Source organism: Apaloderma vittatum, unplaced genomic scaffold (genome assembly GCF_000703405.1).
Source record: "Apaloderma vittatum isolate BGI_N311 unplaced genomic scaffold, ASM70340v1 scaffold10023, whole genome shotgun sequence".
In the NCBI taxonomy this organism is placed as follows: Eukaryota; Metazoa; Chordata; class Aves; order Trogoniformes; family Trogonidae; genus Apaloderma; species Apaloderma vittatum.
In genome coordinates, this window is record NW_009709791.1 from 1 (window position 1) to 21,481 (window position 21,481).

General features: G+C 43.6%; 1 protein-coding gene across 1 annotated transcript; it reads left to right on the forward strand.

The window, feature by feature from the left end:
• Positions 1-2,701: 2,701 nt before the first annotated feature.
• TNFAIP3 (tumor necrosis factor, alpha-induced protein 3) lies at positions 2,702-14,095 on the forward strand. The gene is made up of 9 exons (XM_009867063.1): positions 2,702-2,999; positions 7,111-7,301; positions 7,506-7,653; positions 7,857-8,027; positions 8,751-8,931; positions 10,410-11,320; positions 12,072-12,076; positions 12,866-13,042; positions 13,814-14,095. Exons 1-9 carry the CDS (start codon positions 2,702-2,704, stop codon positions 14,093-14,095), a joined length of 2,364 nt encoding a protein of 787 aa, XP_009865365.1.
• The last annotated feature ends 7,386 nt before the right edge of the window (positions 14,096-21,481 follow it).

Genomic DNA, 21,481 nt, shown 5'->3' on the forward strand with positions numbered 1-21,481 from the left:
GGCTGTTGTTTCCACCCTGCATACACTTGCTGCCAGCAGGTCGGTAAGTGAGGGAGCTAAGAGCTGTAAACCAGACCTGCGGGATACAAAACACCCTCAGTGCTCATGTGCTTGGTGAAGAGTGGTGATACATGCTAAGTTCTGTACCGAGCACTCAAAGACCCAGGCATAGAAATCCGTGGGCACTGAAGGCGTATTAAGCATGTTTATTTCAGCATAGTCATAGTACTTTACAAAGAGTTTATTATTGCTGTTTTTCAGACGGAGAACAGAAAATTAAAATAACTTCATGAAGCCACTGGCAGATCTCAGAACAGTTTTCAGCTTTCCTGAGCCCAGCACCCTCAGGATTACATGTTCAGAAAGGATGCTGCCTCAAATAGCTATTTAATCATTGTTTACAATGGTGCTTTTCTGAGAATTCATAGTCATTACATGTCAAAAGGTTAAAGCAGTGTATCATACAGAAAAGCACAGTACAGTATAAACTAATAATCGTAGCTGAGCTTTCTGTTCTTTAAATCTCTAGCTTAGGTGGCTAGTGAGTTCTGTTTGTTTAATCACATTGTTTAGGAAAGTAAGAGTTGCTCAGCTTTTGCTGATAGACATTTAATGACCATGAATAGCAGAGACAGTAATTTCCATGTGTGGAGGGGAAAATATGGCTGTAGAATATAACATTTAATAATATGGTTTCTGTGAGTGCTTCTGTAAACTCAGTACTTTTTGTTACTTAAGGCTGGAAATAACCATCTTAAGGGTCAATGCCAGTAGTGCTTAATCATGTGATTAGTCTTTATTCATGTAAAAAAGTCCCATTGACTCAATGACTCTACTTACATAAGTATGGAACTCGGTATATTGATCATCATTGGTGAGGAAATAAGAGCATGCCATCTTTATTAGCTAAAGGAAAGCTTTTCCATGTGTTGCAAGATGTGACACAGCTCTGAGCCCTATCTCTAGTGCTTTTGCAGGAGCAGAGGAAACACTGTGTGAATGACATTGCTGTGACTGAGCAGAGGGGACTTTGCAGCATCTCATGTTTCACCTGCCCCTATTTAGGGCTTCACAGGACGTCCACTGAATCTCTCCATCAGCTGGTTCTCCAAGAGGTTACAGAGGGCAGCTCTTGGAGTTTGAGGCTCCCTCTTACTCTGGTAGGGTCCTTTCCAGCACTCCGTCTGGGTAGTTGGAGGTGGACATTGCCAATGGAAGTGTTCGGGTGAACTGGAGACGGCTCTCTACAGGAAAGGGTGTGCTGAAGTCCTTCTGTGCAAGAGGGATCTTCAGCCTTCACAGACCTGGGAGTGCCTTCCCAGACACTCCATCATGTTGTAGTCCTTCTTCCTCTCTCTGGCCCTCTAGACTCCCATCTCCATGAGAAAATGTCCTAATAGTTGTGTAAACCAATTTGCAGTTGCTTCTTGTCTCCCTGTACTTGGCAAGGCCTATATCCAGAACTTGATATATATTTATGCCTTGGTATTTGTCCCTAGATTCCTAATCAGCACGGTGGGCTCTCTGAATGTGACAAGCTGTATTCAAAACCTATTAGGCATGCGTACCTTCTTTTGTCTTAAGAGATATTTTGCTTTTTCTTTAAGCAGAGTAATAATGTACGTGGACAGCATGGGGAGTCTTTCCATATAAAAGTAGGTTGTTGGTGGTGTTACTGTAGTGCACGGGAGTTCTGAGGGATGTGGTCCCTATGTTTGGCTCTAGCTAGCCACAAAGTTGCTCTGAACAAGTATTTCAGAGTGTAGGCAGTTTGAGGTTATGGGGTTTTTTTTGTTCTTCCTGCTGTAGCCCGTGAGGCCAGAGATACTATAGAAAGGGATGCAGGGTAGCAAACATTATATGTCCCACTGTGGAAAAATATTGGGGGTTTTGAGCCAAGTGGAAATGCTTTTTCAGCTATGTTGACTTAGCGCTGAGTAATAGCAGCACTGAGGCCTGCACCCCCACACACAGCACAAGCACCTCTGTGCAGTAGTTCTACTGCTCACAAAACGTAAGGAGGCTCAAGAAGAGTAACATAAGTCTGTGTTTGAGTACTTGCTCTGCAACAAATTCCTCATTTGCCATCTTTGGCTACTGTAAGTATGGGACAGATACTAGCATGACATGTAATTCTTGGGGCTCTTTTTGAATTGTACCAAGCATCACTTCTCAGAATGTACAGGCTGTGGAAATCTGAAATGGTCATTATCTGCTTTTTTTGGCATATTATCAAAACAACAGCTTGAAACATGCTGAAAGTTCAACAAGTTCATATGGGATTACACTATGCAATTATCAATTAGTCAAGTTTCCAGGATAATTTTCCCTTCCCTTGATCTTACCTTCTTTTATCCCTGCTTTGATTTAAATGCTTTTTTTATTTTGAACAATGATACAATTTCCTTAGTTATAAATAAATTCTCTTTAATATCTCAGTAAATGATCACAGTAAATGATTGGAATAAACTGATCAGTGGCTGTATCTGATTCATACAGAGAGGCTGCTGCATATGAGCTTTAAAAATCGTCATTTATATAGGGCTCAGTGGACTGCACCCGCCTTCTGCTCGTTTTATACAAAACTGCAGCATGAATACCATCCCTGAAAGTGCCTTCTCAGTCTCTGCAGAAGTGATAGTGCTGTGATGCAAGGACACTAACAAAGGATCCTTTTTCATTTCAGAGGTCTTCTAGAAACATGGCTGGCCAACACATCCTTCCTCAGGCTTTGTATCAGAGCAATATGCTCAAAGCCATGAAGATTAGAGAGAGGATGCCTGAAGATCTGGTCAAACCCCCCAGTGGAATAATTCACCACTTCAGGACTATGCACAGATACACCATAGAAATGTTCAGAACGTGCCAGTTTTGTCCTCAGTTTCGGGAAATGCTTCAGAAGGCCCTGACTGACCAGGCCACCCAGGCTTCGCTGGAGCGCCAGAGGAAGCTCAACTGGTGCATGGAAGTTCGGAGACTTGTTCCTTTGAAGACTAACGGTAAGTTATGAGCAGGTCTTTGCACTCACATTAGAACAGGTAGTACGAATGTAGCACCTTTTTTAACAGCATCTGGGTTCACGTTACTGAAGCAGAAGAACACGGCTTTAAAGAAGTGTTGCCTTTTAATCTTAATGTTGTAAGCTAAAACTCTGTCCAGGTGAGACTGTAGCAGACTCCTGCCTGTATCACAACGTTATGAATTTCACAGGTATTTTCGTAATATCAATAACCTGTGGCATGTCAGAGTAAGATATCAGGCAGGAGACTTGACTTGCAACCCATTGCCTTTCTATGAATCTGACTCTGCTATGCGTTGGCTGCCCCGTCAGAAGTGCTGAACGGCCTTTAATGCCAGGCAAGAGGGGACTTCAGATGCTTTGAGTGATGAGGTTGCATTCCCGTGTATATATAGCAGAAGTCAATATCCTGCCTTAAGCCTTGTAGCTGGCAGGCAATATACACTTTCTCATCCAGCTTTAACAGCGATGTCCATGGGAACATCCTGGAACATGAAGCCTCTGGGAAGCTGACCTCGCTGTCCCTGGACTCAGCATCCTGTGGCCACCAGCTGCTTCCACCACATCTACCTGCTGGGGTTTGCCAGCTCTTGCCTTCCCTCAGGGCTCACCAGTAATTGCCACGTGTGTGACTGTGTGGCACGGAGTTTGCAGTGCCCTTTGCTTTCAAGGGTCAGTGCTGGTTTTAGGACTTGGCTTTTGGGTTACTTTGTGTGTATTGCATCAAGTGCTGGAAATTAAGAGGTACAGCTGTAGTGCAAAGATTTCCTAAACAGGTTACATGTGTCCACAGTCTTGAGCAGGAAATTCTTACATGTGATTGTGAGAGTCTCTGGGCATTTCACATTCAGTGGAGGAAAGGTTCGGTAATGGCTGTGACTTACAGTCACGCAGCTGCAAACTCAGACTCAGGATTCCCTACAGCACAGATTGTCCTGAACTGGGAAGGCAGAGTGGGACAGTGAGGACTCCAAGAACATGGAAAATACATATTCTTTGCTTAAGGAGCAGATCACAGTGGTTATAGAACACTGGGTGTGGTGGACCTGTAGCCTTGTTGAGTCCCTATGTCATGTTCTGTGGATGCTTCTTTCCATATCTACTTATACATATTTCCCTTATCTTCCTAGTCCACATTCTTCCTGGTCCAAGTTCTACTGTATTTCTCATTCTGATTGTACACAGCTGTATACTACAAAAGCCATAAAAATAGAACCACCATGTAGATGTCACTGCCCTGACCTAGAAGAGCCTGATCATAACGTGTGTCACTGTAACTGTTGTAGAGGCACTGACCTTCCTGTGAGCTTTTGTGGGCTACCTATCCACTGGCGTAAAATTTTTCTGACTGTAATTAGTCTGTGCATGGAGATCATGTAATTTTGAACTGCTAGGAGGACTGGAGTTACAGCTAGAGCAGGCAGTTCTTTATAAGTACTGGGAAGGTAACATCACTCCAAAAGTCACATCTTCAAAACTTCACCCCAAGAGATACAGTCTAAGAGATTTACTAGGGAAATGGACAACATGCATAATTTTTGCCCAGGGCAAAGAGCCACAGTTTTAAAATCCTCCACCTCCTGTCCATATGAGTCCTGCAGGGGTTAACAGCGCCTGGACAGGCCCTTGTGGCTGACAACACTATATCCAGTGACTGCGACCTCTTGCGTTTTCTTATGACTGTGGGCCAGTGTTACAAATCGGAACAATTTGTGTACTGGTGACTTGGATCCCATCCATGAGCAGAGGTACCAAGGTGCAAGATACTGAAATACCAGAGCAGGTTGAGGGAAGGCAAAGCAAGGGCTCAGTCTGTGGTCCCCCTGTACCCCACACAGCCAATGAACTCAGCTTCAGTTCAGAGCTTTAGGGTCAATAAGGGCACAAGTAGAAGGAGCAGCTCTGGGAAGCTGCAGTTATGCAGAGTAGTTGCAGTGAGGGACCTTTGCAGCAGGGAAAAAGTAGGCTGGGCTGAACGAGAGCATCCCTGAAAGAAGAGACAGAAACCTGGAGAAGTCCTGTATAACGTCAGAAAATAACTTTTTTTTTTTTTTGTCTCTTGTGTGGCATGAAGGATATTTTTTAAAGCATTTGGCTGCTTAACTCGTAGCTGTGAGAGGGATGTATTTGTTCTTTCCATCCACAGTGGCCTTTCTTTAGAAAATTTTGAGTTTTTTCTGTTGAAGGTTGTAATTGTTGAAAACAGAGAAAATATCTCCTGTAGGATCTTTCGATATGTATTTTACCTGATATGTATATGAGTTTCTGGAGAGGTGGGGTTTTTTAATTAAAAAAGCCCTTTTGAATCACCAAGTATTTCTTTGCAGACATGTGAATGGAGGATATAAGGAAAGCAGTAGGAAGTATAAAAATTGAAACTGTGTTTTGTCATTTTTATTTTTTTTTTAGAAAAAAAAAACATTTCAAATTCCAGCACCTATTGGCTGTAGAGATTTCACTTGTATAATGAATCGGCATTCATTCCAGCTTGCCGAGCCACACCCCCTGGGAAAGTCCGAGGGAGGCTTCGCTGCTCAGCCCTGCTCACCGCAGAACAAAAAGTACTACTGTTGCTCAATTGGTAGTCAAACGGTGCGGGGGAATTCCAAGTGCTGTGTAAGGAATTTTGGGCAGCGCTTCTCAATTGAAGAACTGAAAGTAGAGCTCTCAGAGAGAGAGAGAGAGAGGGAGGGAAAAAAAAAATAATCTTATCTTTGCTCTAGATTTTGCAAAGTGAAAACTTTCATTGGATTAATATGCCGTCTTTCTTGGTCAGAAGGAAACCCAGTCATTTTTTCAGTCTTATATATTTGCTCCCTGATTTTTGAGCTTAAGTAAGCAGACTGTGGACTTGAAGTAAGCTTTGCAAGAGAGCGGTTGAAACAGAAGGCAGTTGCAGGAACCTGATATGCACTGAGTCCATAACAATTTATGAAATTTCAAATGATACCTTTTTCAGTATCTAGGGTAGGTTTTCCTCTGCAGTTTCACAGAAAAAGTAGCAAAAGTGTTGATCAATGGTTTAACTGAGCACATAATACACGTGGCAAACCGAGTTTTAAGTATTTTGTGGTGGTTCTTTGCATGGGATTTTTTTCCACATGAGAAAAATCTAGTAGCTTTACAGTGGTTGATGTCCTCTATTCCAAGGAAATTGCTGTGGTTTCTCAGCATTGGGTGAATTTGTTTGCCACTGTAGTAAAACTAGACCTAGTTTTGAATCTGAGGATCTGACAGCAATGATTCTTGATGTCTCCTTTTCAGAGAAGATATCCCTTTTGAAGAAGAGGGCTAGAGATAGAATTTGAAACCCAGCCATAGGCAAATTTTGTCATAGCTTTTAATTAAGTCAGTTAACTCCTCTGATTCTCAGTTTTTTCCCCTCTGGAATTACAGCATATTGCTTTCCTTCCTACCTGTAAAGAGGACGATTTCAATGCAAATACAGTGTCTAAATGAAAGGCAAATCATTACATTTTTCACTTATTTAAAGTTTTTGTTTTAAAAACAATCTTCTAAATAAAATATTTAGCAGCCCAGCATACTGTCGGTTCTGAGAGGAAGGCAAGAGGTGTTCTTATGATTGCTTCACCTAAATCACCTACTCTTCCCTTTCTGTCTCTTTTTTATTACATTTCTTCAATCAAGCACAGCCAAGTCCCAAGCCTTTCATTGCAGTACTTGTCAGAGGGTGTGAGATTTGGTATCACTATAGTATTCTCTTAGTGATTTCCATATCTTTACCCCATACTGTATTTGTGTAAACACTGATGAGGGAGATTTACATGTTCTTTTGTAATTTTAGGGTGATTCTGTTGTCTTTAAAAGCTATTTCAACCATGTTTGACATTTTCAGCTGACCCCAAAATTTAGTTCATTATATCAGTCAAAATTAAGTATGATAGACAAGGGGCACTGCTGAATGACAGCTTAACACTAACCAGTGATGGAACAGAGACTGTGCCCTTGTTAAAACCCTCCTGTCCAAGGCTTAGAGAGAAGTGCACAGGGCATTATATATCATCCCACATGCTTACGGTGTTTTATTTAAGTAACCATCTAAACCCAAGGTGCTATTTCTTTTTTTGCAGGTGATGGAAATTGCCTCATGCATGCTGCATCACAGTACATGTGGGGTATTGAAGATATCGACCTCGTCTTAAGAAAAACATTGTTTAGTGCACTCAGGGAGACTGACACAAGGAACTTTAAGCTCCGCTGGCAGCGGGAAGCTATTAAATCACAGGAGTTTGTAGAAACAGGACTCCACTTCGACACACGGGTAAGGCAGCCTGAGGGAATGATGCTGTTTTCTGAGTGCTTGCCAGCATTGCTTAACTGATTTGCTTTGCTTTTTGGCTTCATGGATCCTGCCATTAGTGAAAAGCAGAAATAATCTTCCTTTGGAGGAAATGCGAAAATGTGATTACTCTGAGCACTTGGTTCCTGACATCCATGTTTCTGAAACAGATGTTTCTTTCCTCAGAACTGGGAGGAAGAGTGGGAATACCTCATTGAAATGACCTCCCCGGAAACATCTGGGGCTCGAAACAAGCTTCCATATAACGCACTGGAAGAAATCCACATCTTCATCCTTGCTAACATCCTCAGAAGGGCAATCATTGTCCTCGCAGGTGAGCTGCCTACCCAATCATCTCACTGTGTCATTCTGTGCTGCGTTAGTATTATTATTTCTGTAATCGTTGTTTTCAGACAGAGGAGTTTCAGAATGGGGTGTTTTCAGCAATTGTTCTGAAACACCCAGAATATGCTTTCTCTTGCCTGTATCACATACTTATTTGTGTTTATTTGTGTTTTCTTTTTCTTCCTCGTGCAGATAAAGTGGTGAGAAGTTTAGAGTCAGGCTCCAGTTTTGCTCCTCTGAACGTTGGCGGTATTTACTTGCCTCTCCTTTGGCCAGCTGAAGAGTGCTACAGATACCCAGTTGTGCTTGGCTATGACAATATGCATTTTACACCACTAGTGACTCTGAAGGACAGTGGGCCAGGTATTTTTCAAGTGCCTTGTTTGGTATTTATGTTGCTTCTTCAATCGCACTGATAAAGCATTTGAAATATAATCTGGTTTAAATTTGCATTTCTAACGTTAAGATAAATGTAAAAGGTTCGTTTGGAATATTGTCTTAAAATGTGAGCAGGAACAACGTTGTAAATCTGAATAGAAACTAAAGGTTGCCTTCAAAATACGGGTTGAAAGTAGAGTGCAACTGAACTGCTTGAAGGCTGGAGTCAGCCAAAGGGCAGCCTCTGCTTCATTGTGTTCTGGCCTCCTTTCCATGCCTCATCATAAGAGAAGAAGCTTTGAGGCACGTGGTCTCATAGCAGTGTACCGCTATCTGGCAGGGATAATGAAATATATGCTTTGCCATTTTTAATGCATCTTTCCTAAATGGATAGCGGTTCTCTAGGTTCAGATTAGGGCGTCATCCCGTGGAAAGTTACTACAAAATAAGAACTACAAAGCTGCCCATACTGAGAAGAAAATCCCCAGTTTAAACTAAAACTCCTCTGAGACGGGGCTGGGTTTGTGCTACAGACGTGTCTGTGTCCTCCTGCAGTGTCACTGTTTAGAAACTGGTTGCTTTGGCCAACTGTTCTTGCTCTCCAAAATTCAGCAGCAGTGATTACATATCCATGTATTTCCTCTTGTGGTTACTCCTGCATGGTGAAATGTATATATATATGCTAATCCATATTTTTTTTCCCCACAGAAATCCGGGCTGTTCCTTTGGTCACCAGTGAACGAGGCAGATTTGAGGATCTGACTGTGCACTTTCTGACAGATGCAGAAGAGAGGGAGAAAGAGCAGCTGCTAAAAGACTACTTGATAGTGATAGAAATTCCAGTGCAAGGCTGGGATCCTGGTACAACTCTTCTAATTAATGCTGCAAAGTGAGTGTCATTCCTGTTTCCTCCAAGTTGTCTTGTTTATGGAAGTGGGAGAAGCTGGGTAGCCCAGTGGGTTCCTTTGGACTTTCCTTCCTTCCACAGTCGCACACGTGTTTACCCTCTGAAAAATGAAATATTTGCATTACTGTTGACATGCTTTGAAGTGATATGAGCTCAGACCAGTCTCAAATTTAAAGGCAAAAAATGTCTTCAGACATAGCAGACTGAAACTAGTGTTTTAGAAGAGTAATCCAAGTGGATTAGTTTCCCTGACTTTTAGATTACACAGGAGGGTGACTGAAAAGTAGTTAAACCCAGGAACTAGTTAGACTGAACTCTTGCACTTTATGTAAGGACATATTGCATAAAAAAGGGCAATTGGTATAACTTTGGCTGTCCTAGGGAAAGTACTTAGTGGTGCGTTCTTAGCACGGATGCCTTGACATCCTGAGCTGTTGCAGACTGGCGGTGGGAAGGAAGCTGTGGCCAGTGGAGGAATCAGCATCTGTGCTTGTCGCCAAGACGGTTTGAGTGTCAGTAACGTGCAGGGGGCAGCTGGTGGCACCCATTGGCTTCTCACATTTAGGAGATGCTGGCAGCAGGGTCTGCCCAGCCACTTCATGACTGTGGAAGGGACATGACTCCCTGTATCCCCTGTCTTTGCTTCCATTACCACACAGGGAGGTATCTTTATGCTGTTGGGTGGTTTTGCTTTAGGAGCCTGCAGTCCTCCTACCCAAAGGATATATGCATACGTTAAGAGTAGCAACTGAGCTTCCCTAGCCACACTGCACAGTGTATTCTGGAGGGCTACCACTAATGCTAGCTCCTCATCCTGCCAGCTGTGGCACAGCAAAGCTCTGGTGTGGGGTTTTCTCTGCAGCTGGGGGCAGAGTAGGGATGGTGCGGTGGATGCTGGAGTTACATGCACCACACAGAAGCCACGTAGTTTGTTTGAAGAATTCCACTGGTAGATACAGACCTAACAGGACAAAACCAGGAGCAGATCTCATGATAAACTGTATTAAGGAATGCTGACCCCATTGCAGAAAAGTCTTGTTCTTATTGTGGACTGGTGAAGAAAAGGGCCTTCCATTGTAACCTCTGCTCAGCTGTGCCCTGGTCTTCAGAGGAATTCAGGATTTGGAGTACTCTTCAGTTCTGCGAGATTATCCATATTCTTTGTGTAAACAACTCTCAGACAGAAAACACTCATCTAGAAAATCCTTTTAAGAATACTTCTGTCTAGCATTGTGTCAGACCATTTCTTTAGATGTGAAAGTCTCCGTTTGACATCACTGAACACCTGCTTTTAAAATTATTTCCATTTACAGCAACAGTTTAACATCCTGGATCTTCTAGCTGAGTAATATGGATGTGCATTAAATCTACATTTCCTCCCCACACTGCTTCTGTTTGCCTCCACCCCCACCATCTGCCCTTTGCAACTACTGATGCAATCTTTCCTTTTTGGCTGTCAGGTTGGATGAAGGCAACATACCCAAAGAAATAAACCTTGTGGACGATTACTTTCAACTGGTTCAGCATGAGTACAAGAAGTGGCAGGAGAACACGGAACCTGCAAGAAGAGAGACCTGCTCCAGGAACAGACAGGAGCTGTCTATTTCCCAGCTCTCCCTCTTACAGGTGAAATGTGAGACACCGAATTGCCCTTTCTACATGTCTGTGAACACCCAGCCCTACTGCCATGAGTGCTTTGAGCGGAGGTCCCAAGGAAGCAAAGGAAGAAAGCAGACCTCCAAAGCAGCACCTGAGAAACTGAAGGTAGTTGGGTCAGGCCCCTCCCGTGGGGATGTTTGTGAGCCTGGAGGATGGACATCAGAAGGGCCTGTAACAGGACCTCGTTCTGCACCTCCGACTGCTCCGAGCCTTTTCCTATACAGCGAGACCACGGCCATGAAGTGCCGGACGCCAGACTGCCCCTTTACGTTGAATGTGCAACACAACGGGCTTTGCGAACGCTGCTACAACTCCAGACAGCTTGGTCCTCGCAACAACTTGGATGACCAACATCATTTAGACTATGCCACATGCAAGGTGTGCCATCAGAAGGCCAACAGGACCTTCAACGGCACGTGCAGCACTTGCTTCAAAAGGTCTACAGAGCGATCCTCGAATGGCAACCCTGCTTTCCTGCCCACGTGCCACCAGAGATCCACATCTGATCCGTCTCAGATCTCTCAGAGCCTCTTCCAGCACTCCTGCCATCAAGCTCCCAACAGTCACGGTGAGGAGCCCCTGCCACCGGTGCTGCCTCCCAAGGAGAGGAGGGGAGGTAACCTCTGCAGGAAACCTGGCTGCAAGTTTTTTGGGACATCGCAAAACGAGGGCTTCTGCACGCTGTGTTTCTTTGAGTACAGGGAAAACCATGGTAAGTGCAGATGGGATGATGGGATGAGCTTTGGCACACTTGGACTGTGGGTTGGCCTCCTCGAGCTATGAAGCTTTGCTTGCGTTGGGTGCTAAAAGGGCGGGAGGTGATGGAAACTGTGTAGAGCAGAAGCAGCAGTAGGAGGAGATACTTTTTTTGGTATTATTATCCCATAAAAGGGCATACGGTAGCAGTGTGGGAAATCTCTGAAATCTGACCTAAAACTGCCCATCATTTTTCAGGGATGCAAAATGAACTCAGGAGAGGGTGGATTTTGATTGTCCCCACCATCCACTGCAGCTGTGGTTTAGTATGTATTTTCTTCACAGCCCAGGGGTCAGTGAGGAAAATGCTGTTGTATTGATGGTACTGAAAACCAGTTATGGTAGCAAGGCTTTTAAAGAACTTGGGATGAATTTGAGTAGGTTCTGGATGTAACAGGTGTAATGCTCTGGAGAAATTACTGAAGTTGCCTTTTTAAGCAGAGCAAGTAGAAGTTGACTGTAGATAATGTGGTTGTATTTTGGAGTAACTTATTAGTGTATTATTATAATGTACCATGAAATCTTTCTTGTTAATATCATGTGTGTGGATGTGCATGTGTGTTTAAAGGCAGGCCTTCAAAAAAGGTAATATTTCTTTGTAGATTTTCTTTGTTCCAGATTTTTTTTAGTTTGGCTTGGTTTGGCCGTTTTAGAATTGAGAGCTACCAAAGATAAAAAATATTATTTTTTTTTCTAAGAAATGAAAGAATTTGTGGTTTTCTTTGGTAAAACCCAGCTTGGCATTGTACTTTTCAGAAGAATAAATCACAGCATGAAATCTTAATCTGCCCTGTTACAGAGGCAAAGAGCCCTTGGGTACAGAGGGTGAAAGGCACACGTAAGAAAGTATTGTTGGTTATCACTTAAGACTGTTTCATTGCTGACAAGTGTGCCAATGCTGTACTTTCCACATGCTTTCAAATTAGGGAACTTCTATGCCAGCTTGCAATAGCTTATTTTCCAGCGATGTTCACAATGAAGGATTTTTTTCCTTCTCATTTTGGAATGTATGAGATTGCTTCATGAGACTAAAAAGCCTAAGGCACTTTTCCCATTGAGCTCTGTGCCGCTGTGTCTCTGTTTACGCCATACACCTGAAATGGGGGACGCTGAAAGGAAAGTGTCAGAGTAGATCACAGATGACATTCTAAAGCCAAAGGTGAAATTCCTCTTGGTTTCAGTGGGATATAGTTTTTCCCACTGAGAGCAAGTTTTTCCCAAATGAGCTGTTTCAACAACTTCTGGTAAGAAAATCACACTGTGTTAGCTCTCTAATTTAGGTAACGTGGAGGAAAGTGCATGAACTGAGGGTGCTCAGGATTGTCCAAAACCTATGTCTGAGGCTTGAAGATTTCTTGTTTAATTTTTATTTTCAAGCTGGGGAGATTTTCAGAGTTTCTTTGGGTTATCAGATCTACTGGGCACATTCAAGCTCCTCCTGTCCTTACTTTGCGTTGCAGACAGTGCTTTGCTACGCCACCAGAGGAGATCTCAGAGGAAGTCTTCAGCAGTGGGTCAGACGGGGACCTCCGCTGCCACCTTCCGTAACACTGTGTCCTGCCAGCGGCGTGACTGTGGCACCCTGGGCAACACGATGCTCGAGGGGTACTGTCAGAACTGCTTCATTAAAGCTCAGAACCAGCGATTTCAGGAAGCCAGGAGGACAGAAGAACAGCTGGTGAGACAGCCAGAAGTAAGTGCAAGCTTCTCAAAATACTTCTCTTGTTTAGCGCTGCAAGTTTTTCTCTTGTGAGAACAAGTCTGGGTGCATACTAGAAAATCTTCAAATGAGTACATCCTAGGTATCATGGAAAGACAAGCGTAGAGTATCTCATGATTTTTACTGGGTGCAAGGGAGCAGCTCTCCTAGAAGTAATACAATCATAGAATCATTTAGGCTGGAAAATACCCTTAAGACGATTGAGTCCAACTGTAAACCTAACACTGCCAAGCCCAGGTTGTTCTCAGTTTAGGGTTATCATGGCCATGTTCCATTTTAGCTCAGCTGGGATTTTACCAGCAGTTGCAATGGAAGCAATTGGACAAACAGTTGGTTTGTTCACCAAGTGGGAAGAGTTTTTCACTCTTACCCTTAGTGCTATGCAACTGTATCAAGGGGTTCAGTCCACTTTATGTTGCCTTTTTCATTGAGCCCATTGCAGATTTTCTTTGTTCCAGATTTTGTTTAATTTGGCTTGTTTTGGCCCTTTAAGAATTGAGAGTTACCAAAGGTAAAAAAATATTTTTTTTTCCGAAGAAATGCAAGAATTTGTCGTTTCCTTTGGTAAAGCCCAGCTTGGCTCTTGGCATTGTACTTCTCAGAAGAAGCATGTGTCTGCAACAACCCCCAGTGGTTACCTATACATACCATTAGCAGAGTTGAAAATAAATGAAAAGCCACTTGTGCTGCCAGCATGGCAACTGACAACATGTTTTCACTTTTTTCAAGAGAGCGGGACAGCACAGAGATTTGCAGCGAGCAGCGTTGAGTAGCCAGAAGAGACAGTGTGCAGTGACTTCATGTAGAAACAACCTGGCCTGCAGAAGCAATGACTTGTGCCAGGAGTGCCAGCGTCTTGGTCAGCTTCCGCCATCAGGGACTACCAGGGACCTGACTGCAGAGGAGCCCCCCAAGCAACGCTGCCGAGCCCCTGCTTGTGATCACTATGGCAATGCCAAGTGCAACGGCTACTGCAATGAGTGCTACCAGTTCAAACAGATCTATGGGTAGCGGAGGAGTTGGTAAAGAACAAGAAAGTGATACCAGCTACTTCCTTCACTGAAATGGTGCTATGTCTAAAACACTTAATGGTTCTGGGAGTCGGTGGGGAGCAGGGGGAGATATAAGCTGTCTGCTCTTGTTCCTGTTTGTTCCCAAGAACAGGAATAAATGTCTACTTCCTCTAAACACTGCATACAAGGACTGCTGAGAAGGGCAGGTTGTCTTCTGCACAGAGCTGTTGTTCATGACTAAGCTCCTACAACGCTGTATTTAATTCTTAGACTTCCCAGGAGGAAGTGTGAAGCATTTGAGTCCAAAGAACTTCCTGATTCTGCCTTCTCTTTCTCAATACCTCCCCCACTCTTGGATGAGGAGCCACAGCTACTGTCGGAGGTGCAGGAGCTCTCTGCAGTGGTGTACATCAGTCAGAGGCAAGACTTTTCTGAGGGGGATCCCCAGGACAGGCTGATCCAACTTGCAGCTAAGGTCTGAAGGAACTTGCTTGGGGTTGCCCGTGTTCCTGCTGGTGTTCTTACGGAGCTCGTCAAGGTGAGAGCTCCTGCAGGCTTTCAGGGTGTTAACGGTGAGTGGTTCTGTGTTTGCAGAGCTCTCAGTAAACCAGCAGTGGTTTGCTCCTTTAAGACTTTTAACCCAGCCAGCATTTAGATCCTTTCCCAAATCCCAAGACAGGTGGAAAGATGGGTGGTTGCAGAAGCAACTTTCATGAGTATGCGCGTGTGACAGGAAAACCAAATCCTGCCATTCCCCACTCATATGGAAGGAATTGCCTCCAACAGACAAAAAAACCCAAAGCTCTTTGTCTTTGGCTTTAGTTCTGAAATGAAACCAATTCTCCTCTCTTGCATTGTAACTGTCATGAGTATGTGTGCTGCTGTTCGTACCTGCCCCCTGCCCCACCATTTCTATCACACTTCTCTTTTTTATCCTTAATGCAATTCTGTTATTGTGCTAACAGCTTGGAGCTCAGTAAGAGTGCCTTAAGGTGGGCATTTTACTCCTGGAGTTCACATGTCCACTTCTCAATCTGCAATACTTGCTTTAGTGACTTGGCCTTTACTGTTGTGCCTGATACCTGCTTCTCTCCTCTCTTTCACACAGTTTAAGTTTTCAGCATCTGTTTTGCTGCTATGATTTTGGAGGTGATACCTCTTCCAAGTGGCTTCTCAAGTTTAGAATCTTTACCTAATTATTACAAAACAGGTTTTTTTAAAGAAAAAAAAAACTTGTGACTTATTTCTGCTAAATTTATATATTTTGTGAAACTTAATGTGAACATATGGTTTACTAAAATATTTATGTTATCTGAAACAATGCAACTTGAAATTTGCACAGCTAGGACTTTTTTACATATATTTACTCTTGTGTTGAAAGTTACAAACGTAAATGTATGATTGAAAAACTTTCTCTGATATAAAGAAATAAATTATTGAAGGACAGAATTTGCTATTTCATATTAATGAGAGAAAGTGCAGTTAAGCATGGCACACCCCCTGAAGAAAGCATTTCCTTTCAGGACCACCATTCAGCATGTTACCAAGTGTTCCCTCATTCAGATGATGTAGCCAAGTGCTTTGAGGAGGTCATAACTTGCTGATAAGTTTCTTCATAGTCTCACCTTACATCATCGTCCTCTCAGGAAGAACTCTTGGTATCTTGGGAGATCCATGTAGTCCATGTGCATGAGAACTTAGCTCCTGTGGGTGCAGAGTATCTTCAGTCCACAGAGCTATGGGTGTGGGAGGGTAAGGATGGTGCGGGACCAGGCTGCAAAAGAAACTAAGCTAGACTGACTTGACTTTTCTTTCTTAATTCATCCATCCGTTATGCCAGGGACTCCCAACCAATGCTGCTTGAGTGCCATCTTGGGAGGTGGTGATGGCAGCAGGTGATCTTCACCCCTGCCCAGCCATGTGTGCAGCCCCAGGTACAGGCCAGCCTCACCACCTCCCCTTGCCAGGGGCAGCAGCGAAGCCCCTCGCCTCTCCATCCTGGCATGTCAATTGCTCGATTAGCTCCTGAAAAGCAAGTTGTGAACTGCTACTTGAAAAAGTACTTGAAGGTGGTGTTTTCTTCTCATCCCAAGATCAACCTAACCCAGCCTCACTGCTAGGGGACTTCGGCACTGTAACGGTCCCTCAGTGTGGCATGAGCATGCCTTTACTGGCACTCAGCTGTTTCAGACCTCTGCTTAGAGAGGCAACACTGTACACTACCATGGCTTCCAGGCGTTGCCCTTGTTCACCATATTGGTGAGACACTGGAACAGGTTGCCTGGGGAAGTTGAGGATGTCCCCTCCCTGGAATTGTTCAAGGCGAGGTTGGATGGGACTTTGAGCAACCTGACCTAGTGGAAGGTGTCCCTGCCCATGGCAGGGAGCTTGGAACAAGGCAATCTTTAAAGACACTTCCAACTCAAAATATTCTATGATTCGATGATCTGAAGGAAAAAAATGAGTTGGGGCTGCAAACCTCCCTGTGCATTCAGGCAGGAGGACCCTTTTGTAAGAGGCTGACCAAGTCAGCTGCTCTCTCTATCCTGATTAACTCTTTAATCCATTCTGATTATTAGGAGCACACCTCAGCATGTTCTTGACTGCTTTTCCGGTTGAAACCATGTAGGTGTTAAGTTCCTGAGTACTTCTACCATAGGTTAGCTGGTCCTTGTAATTCACTCAGTTTTCTAGCCTGTGTTCCTGTATGTCTGTCCCCCTTCCTGATGTGTCCACCTTCCATGACATCCAGGCTCAGCAGCCGTCAGCACCTGCTCACAGAGGCAGAGCTTCCACCGTGACACCTTCAGTGGCAGGAGGCTGATTAAACTCCAGTTGCTCTTACCTGCAACTTCTGCAGAGAGGAAGATTTTCAGATTAAATGCCCCAGATCCCACTGATTTTTCTCTGCTGCTTTCTAGGCCTGCTACTCATAGCCCTGAAGTCACATGAGGCTTGTCTCATTCTGAATCTCCCATGTAAATGAGTGCTCTGCCTGTCTCTTGTGATTTGCTTGTGTGGGAACATTAAAGCTAGTAGGACCTTTTTAAAAAAACCACCATACTCTGGTATTTCCCTAATGTCCTTAGGGGATTTTGACCCTCTGATGCTTTCTGCTCTTTGCCCAGACACCTCTTCAAGTTCATGTAATTTTTTCCTTCCTGTTCTGCAAGAGAGAAGTTTTATATGGATTCTCCCTTTTTGTGACCACTTCTGGAAGTCCCTTTGCAAATCTTACACAGCCAGAGATTCTTTCCGTAGCAGAAAGGCAAAACTAACATGAAACAATTAGCTTAATGACTACTTGCATTGTGCTGGAATTCCTTACAATACAGTGCAGGAAGGGATTGCTGTGCAGGCTGTTTTGGGGAAGGGATACTTTTAGATTGTTATATGATGATCTGAATATTATTTACATTTCTGGATTTTTCAGGGATCTAACCACCATATTTATAGGTAACAGAAAAGAAGAAAGCATTTAATACATTTTCAGTGTAGAGAGAACATAGATTTATCTTTTGGTAATTCACTGCTCTGCTTGGCAAGTCTTTGGTGTGACCTGAAGTTCTAGGCTACTTAACAGGTCTGGGAGCACCAGGCAGCATAGAATCATAGAATCATAGAATGACCTAGGCTGGAAGGGACCTTAGAGATCATTTAATCCAACCTCCCTGTCATGGGCAGGGACGTCTCTCAACTAGATCATGCAACACATGGGGACCGAATGGGGATCGAACCTGCGAACTTGGTGTTATCAGCACCAGCCATGTACTGTGTTAGATCAAAACACTTACATCAAGCTACTGACCTAAGTGTGTATCCCAGAAGTCCCAGGCAGGACTCAGCAGTTTGCAGGGAAAGCAAGAACGGAGAGTCCCTGTTTTTACAGTCTTAGTTGCAGGCTGTAATGTTCGACATTTACACAGAAAGGAAAGTCATCATATTTACAGCCTGTGAGCCATCTGCCCATCCTTTTCTCCTGTATTTGCTTGGCCTCATCCCACACAGTGCTCTACCACTCCAAGGAGAGCAAAAGAGGAGCTACCTGCAGATGGAGGGGACCCAGAGTTTGCAGTGCTACTCCCTGGTTCTGGGTAAACCCTCACAAATGAACCATTTCTCTCTGAGGTTGTTATCAAGAAGTGTTTTTTTAAGTAAGGATGTCTTATTTGATTGTTGCCATTCATGAGTTGCTTGTCATGTAACTTGGTGCACGGATTCCAGCTGGCTACCAGTGGCCTGGAGGAAGTAGAAATGCAATAAATGGAAAAACATTTCATGGAATCATAGAATCACAGAAGGTTTTGGGTTGGAAGGGACCTTTAAAGGTCATCTAGTCCAATCTCCCTGCAATGAACAGGGACATTTTCAATGAGATCAGGTTGCTCAGAGCCTGATCTGTACCACTCTGATCCCCACAAGTGCCTAAAGTTACTTCAGAAAGCAAAGCTTTTGCCTACAACATCTGGAGCTGTAGATTGGCATCTTTTTTTGTATTAAAAGTCAGTTAGATCACCCATATCTGTCAGCTATGGCCTTTACACTGGCAGTGATAGGAATAGAAGAAAAGGCAGTTCAGTGATGAGGGTACACAAAAAAAAAACCCATGAAACCAAAGCTCTTGGAATATGCTAAAATGTCTTTCCCACCTCTCACTGGGATACTTGACTCTAAACTCATCTTCCAAAATAGGCACAGCAGGAACTTTTAAGCTGCTATGTCAGACCCTGTAATTCAGTGCCCAGGACTATGCTTTCTTTGAGAGTCCTGCTGAGAATTTGGCACCAGGGAAGCTCTGTAGTGGGTGGGGACACAAACTCACCAGAGGGATCCTCAGTACCTGGGGATTTTACTGACAGAGGGACTGAAAGAATTTTGGGCAGCATCTAAGGGAGCCTGTGAAGATTTCAGAAGTGTCTAGATGTTGGATATAATTATTTTGGATATAAATCTCTAAAAATTCGTGCTGAGCATAACTTTGTGCGCTTGGGGCCACGAGACCATTGTGCATGACATTAGCTCGTGCATTAAATCCTTGCAAAATAAGTGGTTAAGCATGGTGGTATGATGCATGTTTTGTACAAGTGAAAACCACAGAGGAGCAGTGACTGCATAATTTTATCCCACATACTTGAGTAGGACACTATGGTGTAATATATCCGGCACCAAAATAGAAAACCACAACAATGAACAATTGCAATTTCAGTTCATGTTAAATTGCCAAGGCCCCTTAACATCCCAAGTCAGAAGTACAGGTGCCTTTACATCTGAGTGCTCCATTTCTCGGATGCTGGTGCTTAACCTACAGTGCAGCAAAGCCGTCGCTGATGGGAGCAGATTCAATGGGCTGGGGCTAACATAAACTTGTTCGGTTTGTGCTGATGCTTTCTCCCACATTGCCAATAAATATTGATAGCATCAGCCCTTGCCTGGTTCAGAAGGGTTGTCCTAGCTGCATCGTAAGAAAGACAAAATGTTTGGAAGTGGCATAAGTGAGCTGCTACTTCATTAACTCCCCTTTCTTTGACCGTCCATGGTTATTTTGGAGAAGACTAGCACTAGCTCTTACATGGATTATTCTTCTAGCTGTTCAGTTTAGTAGGGTATGTTTGGATGTATCTCACAGCCCAGCCCTGCTCCTGTTTGAGAGATATCATTTCTCAACCTGTGTCCAAGCCAACTTGGTCAGTCCTCACATGGCCCAGCAGCCAACCACTGCTGCAGCTGGTTCAGGCTGGGGCTGTACTCCCACTGCCTCCTGAGCAGCCCATCACCGCTGCAAAGGGCTCTCACAGCCCTATAACACCCAACAGCTGCTGTAGGAAATCCAGTCTCCCCAGTGTGGTTGCCTATACGTTTGTCAAGATAAATGTCTGCTGAAAAAATGCCTGTAGGTATATATACATAAATACATACTAAAAAAACCCACAGCTGAACATACGTAATGTCTGTCAAACAGAAACCTAACATAAGAGCAGGTAATTTTGCTTGGGAGTTTTACGATGACTTCTTTTTTACTAATGTTAATTTTCAAAAAAATCCCTGTGTCTAATATTGAAAGACAGCCTACGGCATGCTATCCTGACCGCCCCCTCCTCCAACCTCACTAAAGTGAATAAAATTACGTAGGTAACCTCTCTCCCCTCCCACCACCCCTGATCTCTTATAGCAATATTTCTTTCTCTGTCGGCTTGGCTTTTTTTCTCTCCCCCCAACCTTTTTTTGGTTAAGCTCTAGTGCACACCCCTGGTGTTGGACAGGAAGTCAGATTTCCCCTGGTGAATTACTGGGAGGGAAGAAATTCAGCCTTTGTTCTCTGGTTATGGCTTCATGTTAAGGGATTTATATGAGCTCATACAAATGTACATTGTGAGTTAATCCAATTCCCAGACAGTACCGATTTTTGAAAAAGCCATTCTGGTGGCACGTCACAGGAAGGTGTCAAAATCCCCTTCTCATTTACAATGTAAAGCAAAGCCTGTGAGCTGGGAATCTGCTGTGAGGAACGCAACTCCGTGCAGTGGCTTGTGCTTTGTAACTGATTTTCTTACTGGCCGCTCTCAGACATGCCACTGAGTACCGTGGGGCAGAACTTGGTCACAGCATGAAATATGGCGTAGCGTGAGATCACCCGGTCAGAATTCCCACTTGATTTTTGCAGGACTCCTTTTGTTTCCTGTTGCCTGACACTGGTGCTGCAGTGACACCTGGTAAATATTCTACTGCAAGCTCCAGTGACATTTATACTCGTGTAAACTTTTGAGATTTGATTGACTCCTGCAACTTCACTCCAGGTATTCTGCAGGATAACCAGGATGAGGATTTGGCTAGCTATCACATTAAAAATAAGCTCTTACTTCCTTTCATATGTTCTGGAGTGAAAAGATGGCCCTTAAATTGCTGCTGTTGCAATCCTCATGTCACAAAGTCATGCCTATCTAAGCAGACCTTGTTGTTAAACATTGCATTTAAATGGATGTATGTTTTGGTTGCTGGTTACAGTTTAATGCCAATTAGGTGTCTTAGCCTTTGCTGCAGTCCTTAATGTTCAACCACTTAAAAAGCGAGAAAAGTAGACAAACTGATATTTCAGCATGATAGATTATAGCTTATTCATTCTTATTACCTGTAATGAAGACAAAACTTATTTTTACTGGAGGGAAGAGATCACATTTTTCATTTATGTATTATTAATGCACAGCCTAACAGAAAAGGATGATGTTGCATGGCTTTTTACCAATCATGTGCATGTCTAGACCAGCCTACATTTGCCTAAAAGAAAAAAGTCGTCATTTCCAGAGACTTTTTTTAAAAAAGGGAAGTTTGGGTGCTGGTAATAGAGTAATGAATGATGACCTTTGGCAGAGCTGTTCACTTTGAAGGC

Bases quoted from the DNA above. Each gene is read 5' to 3' on its own strand.
- TNFAIP3 (XM_009867063.1), top strand. From the start codon at position 2,702: ATGGCTGGCCAACACATCCTTCCTCAGGCTTTGTATCAGAGCAATATG. The intron at 3,000-7,110 runs GTAAGTTATGAG...CTTTTTTTGCAG, and splicing joins TGTTCCTTTGAAGACTAACG to GTGATGGAAATTGCCTCATG. The intron at 13,043-13,813 runs GTGAGACAGCCA...ACTTTTTTCAAG, and splicing joins GGAGGACAGAAGAACAGCTG to AGAGCGGGACAGCACAGAGA.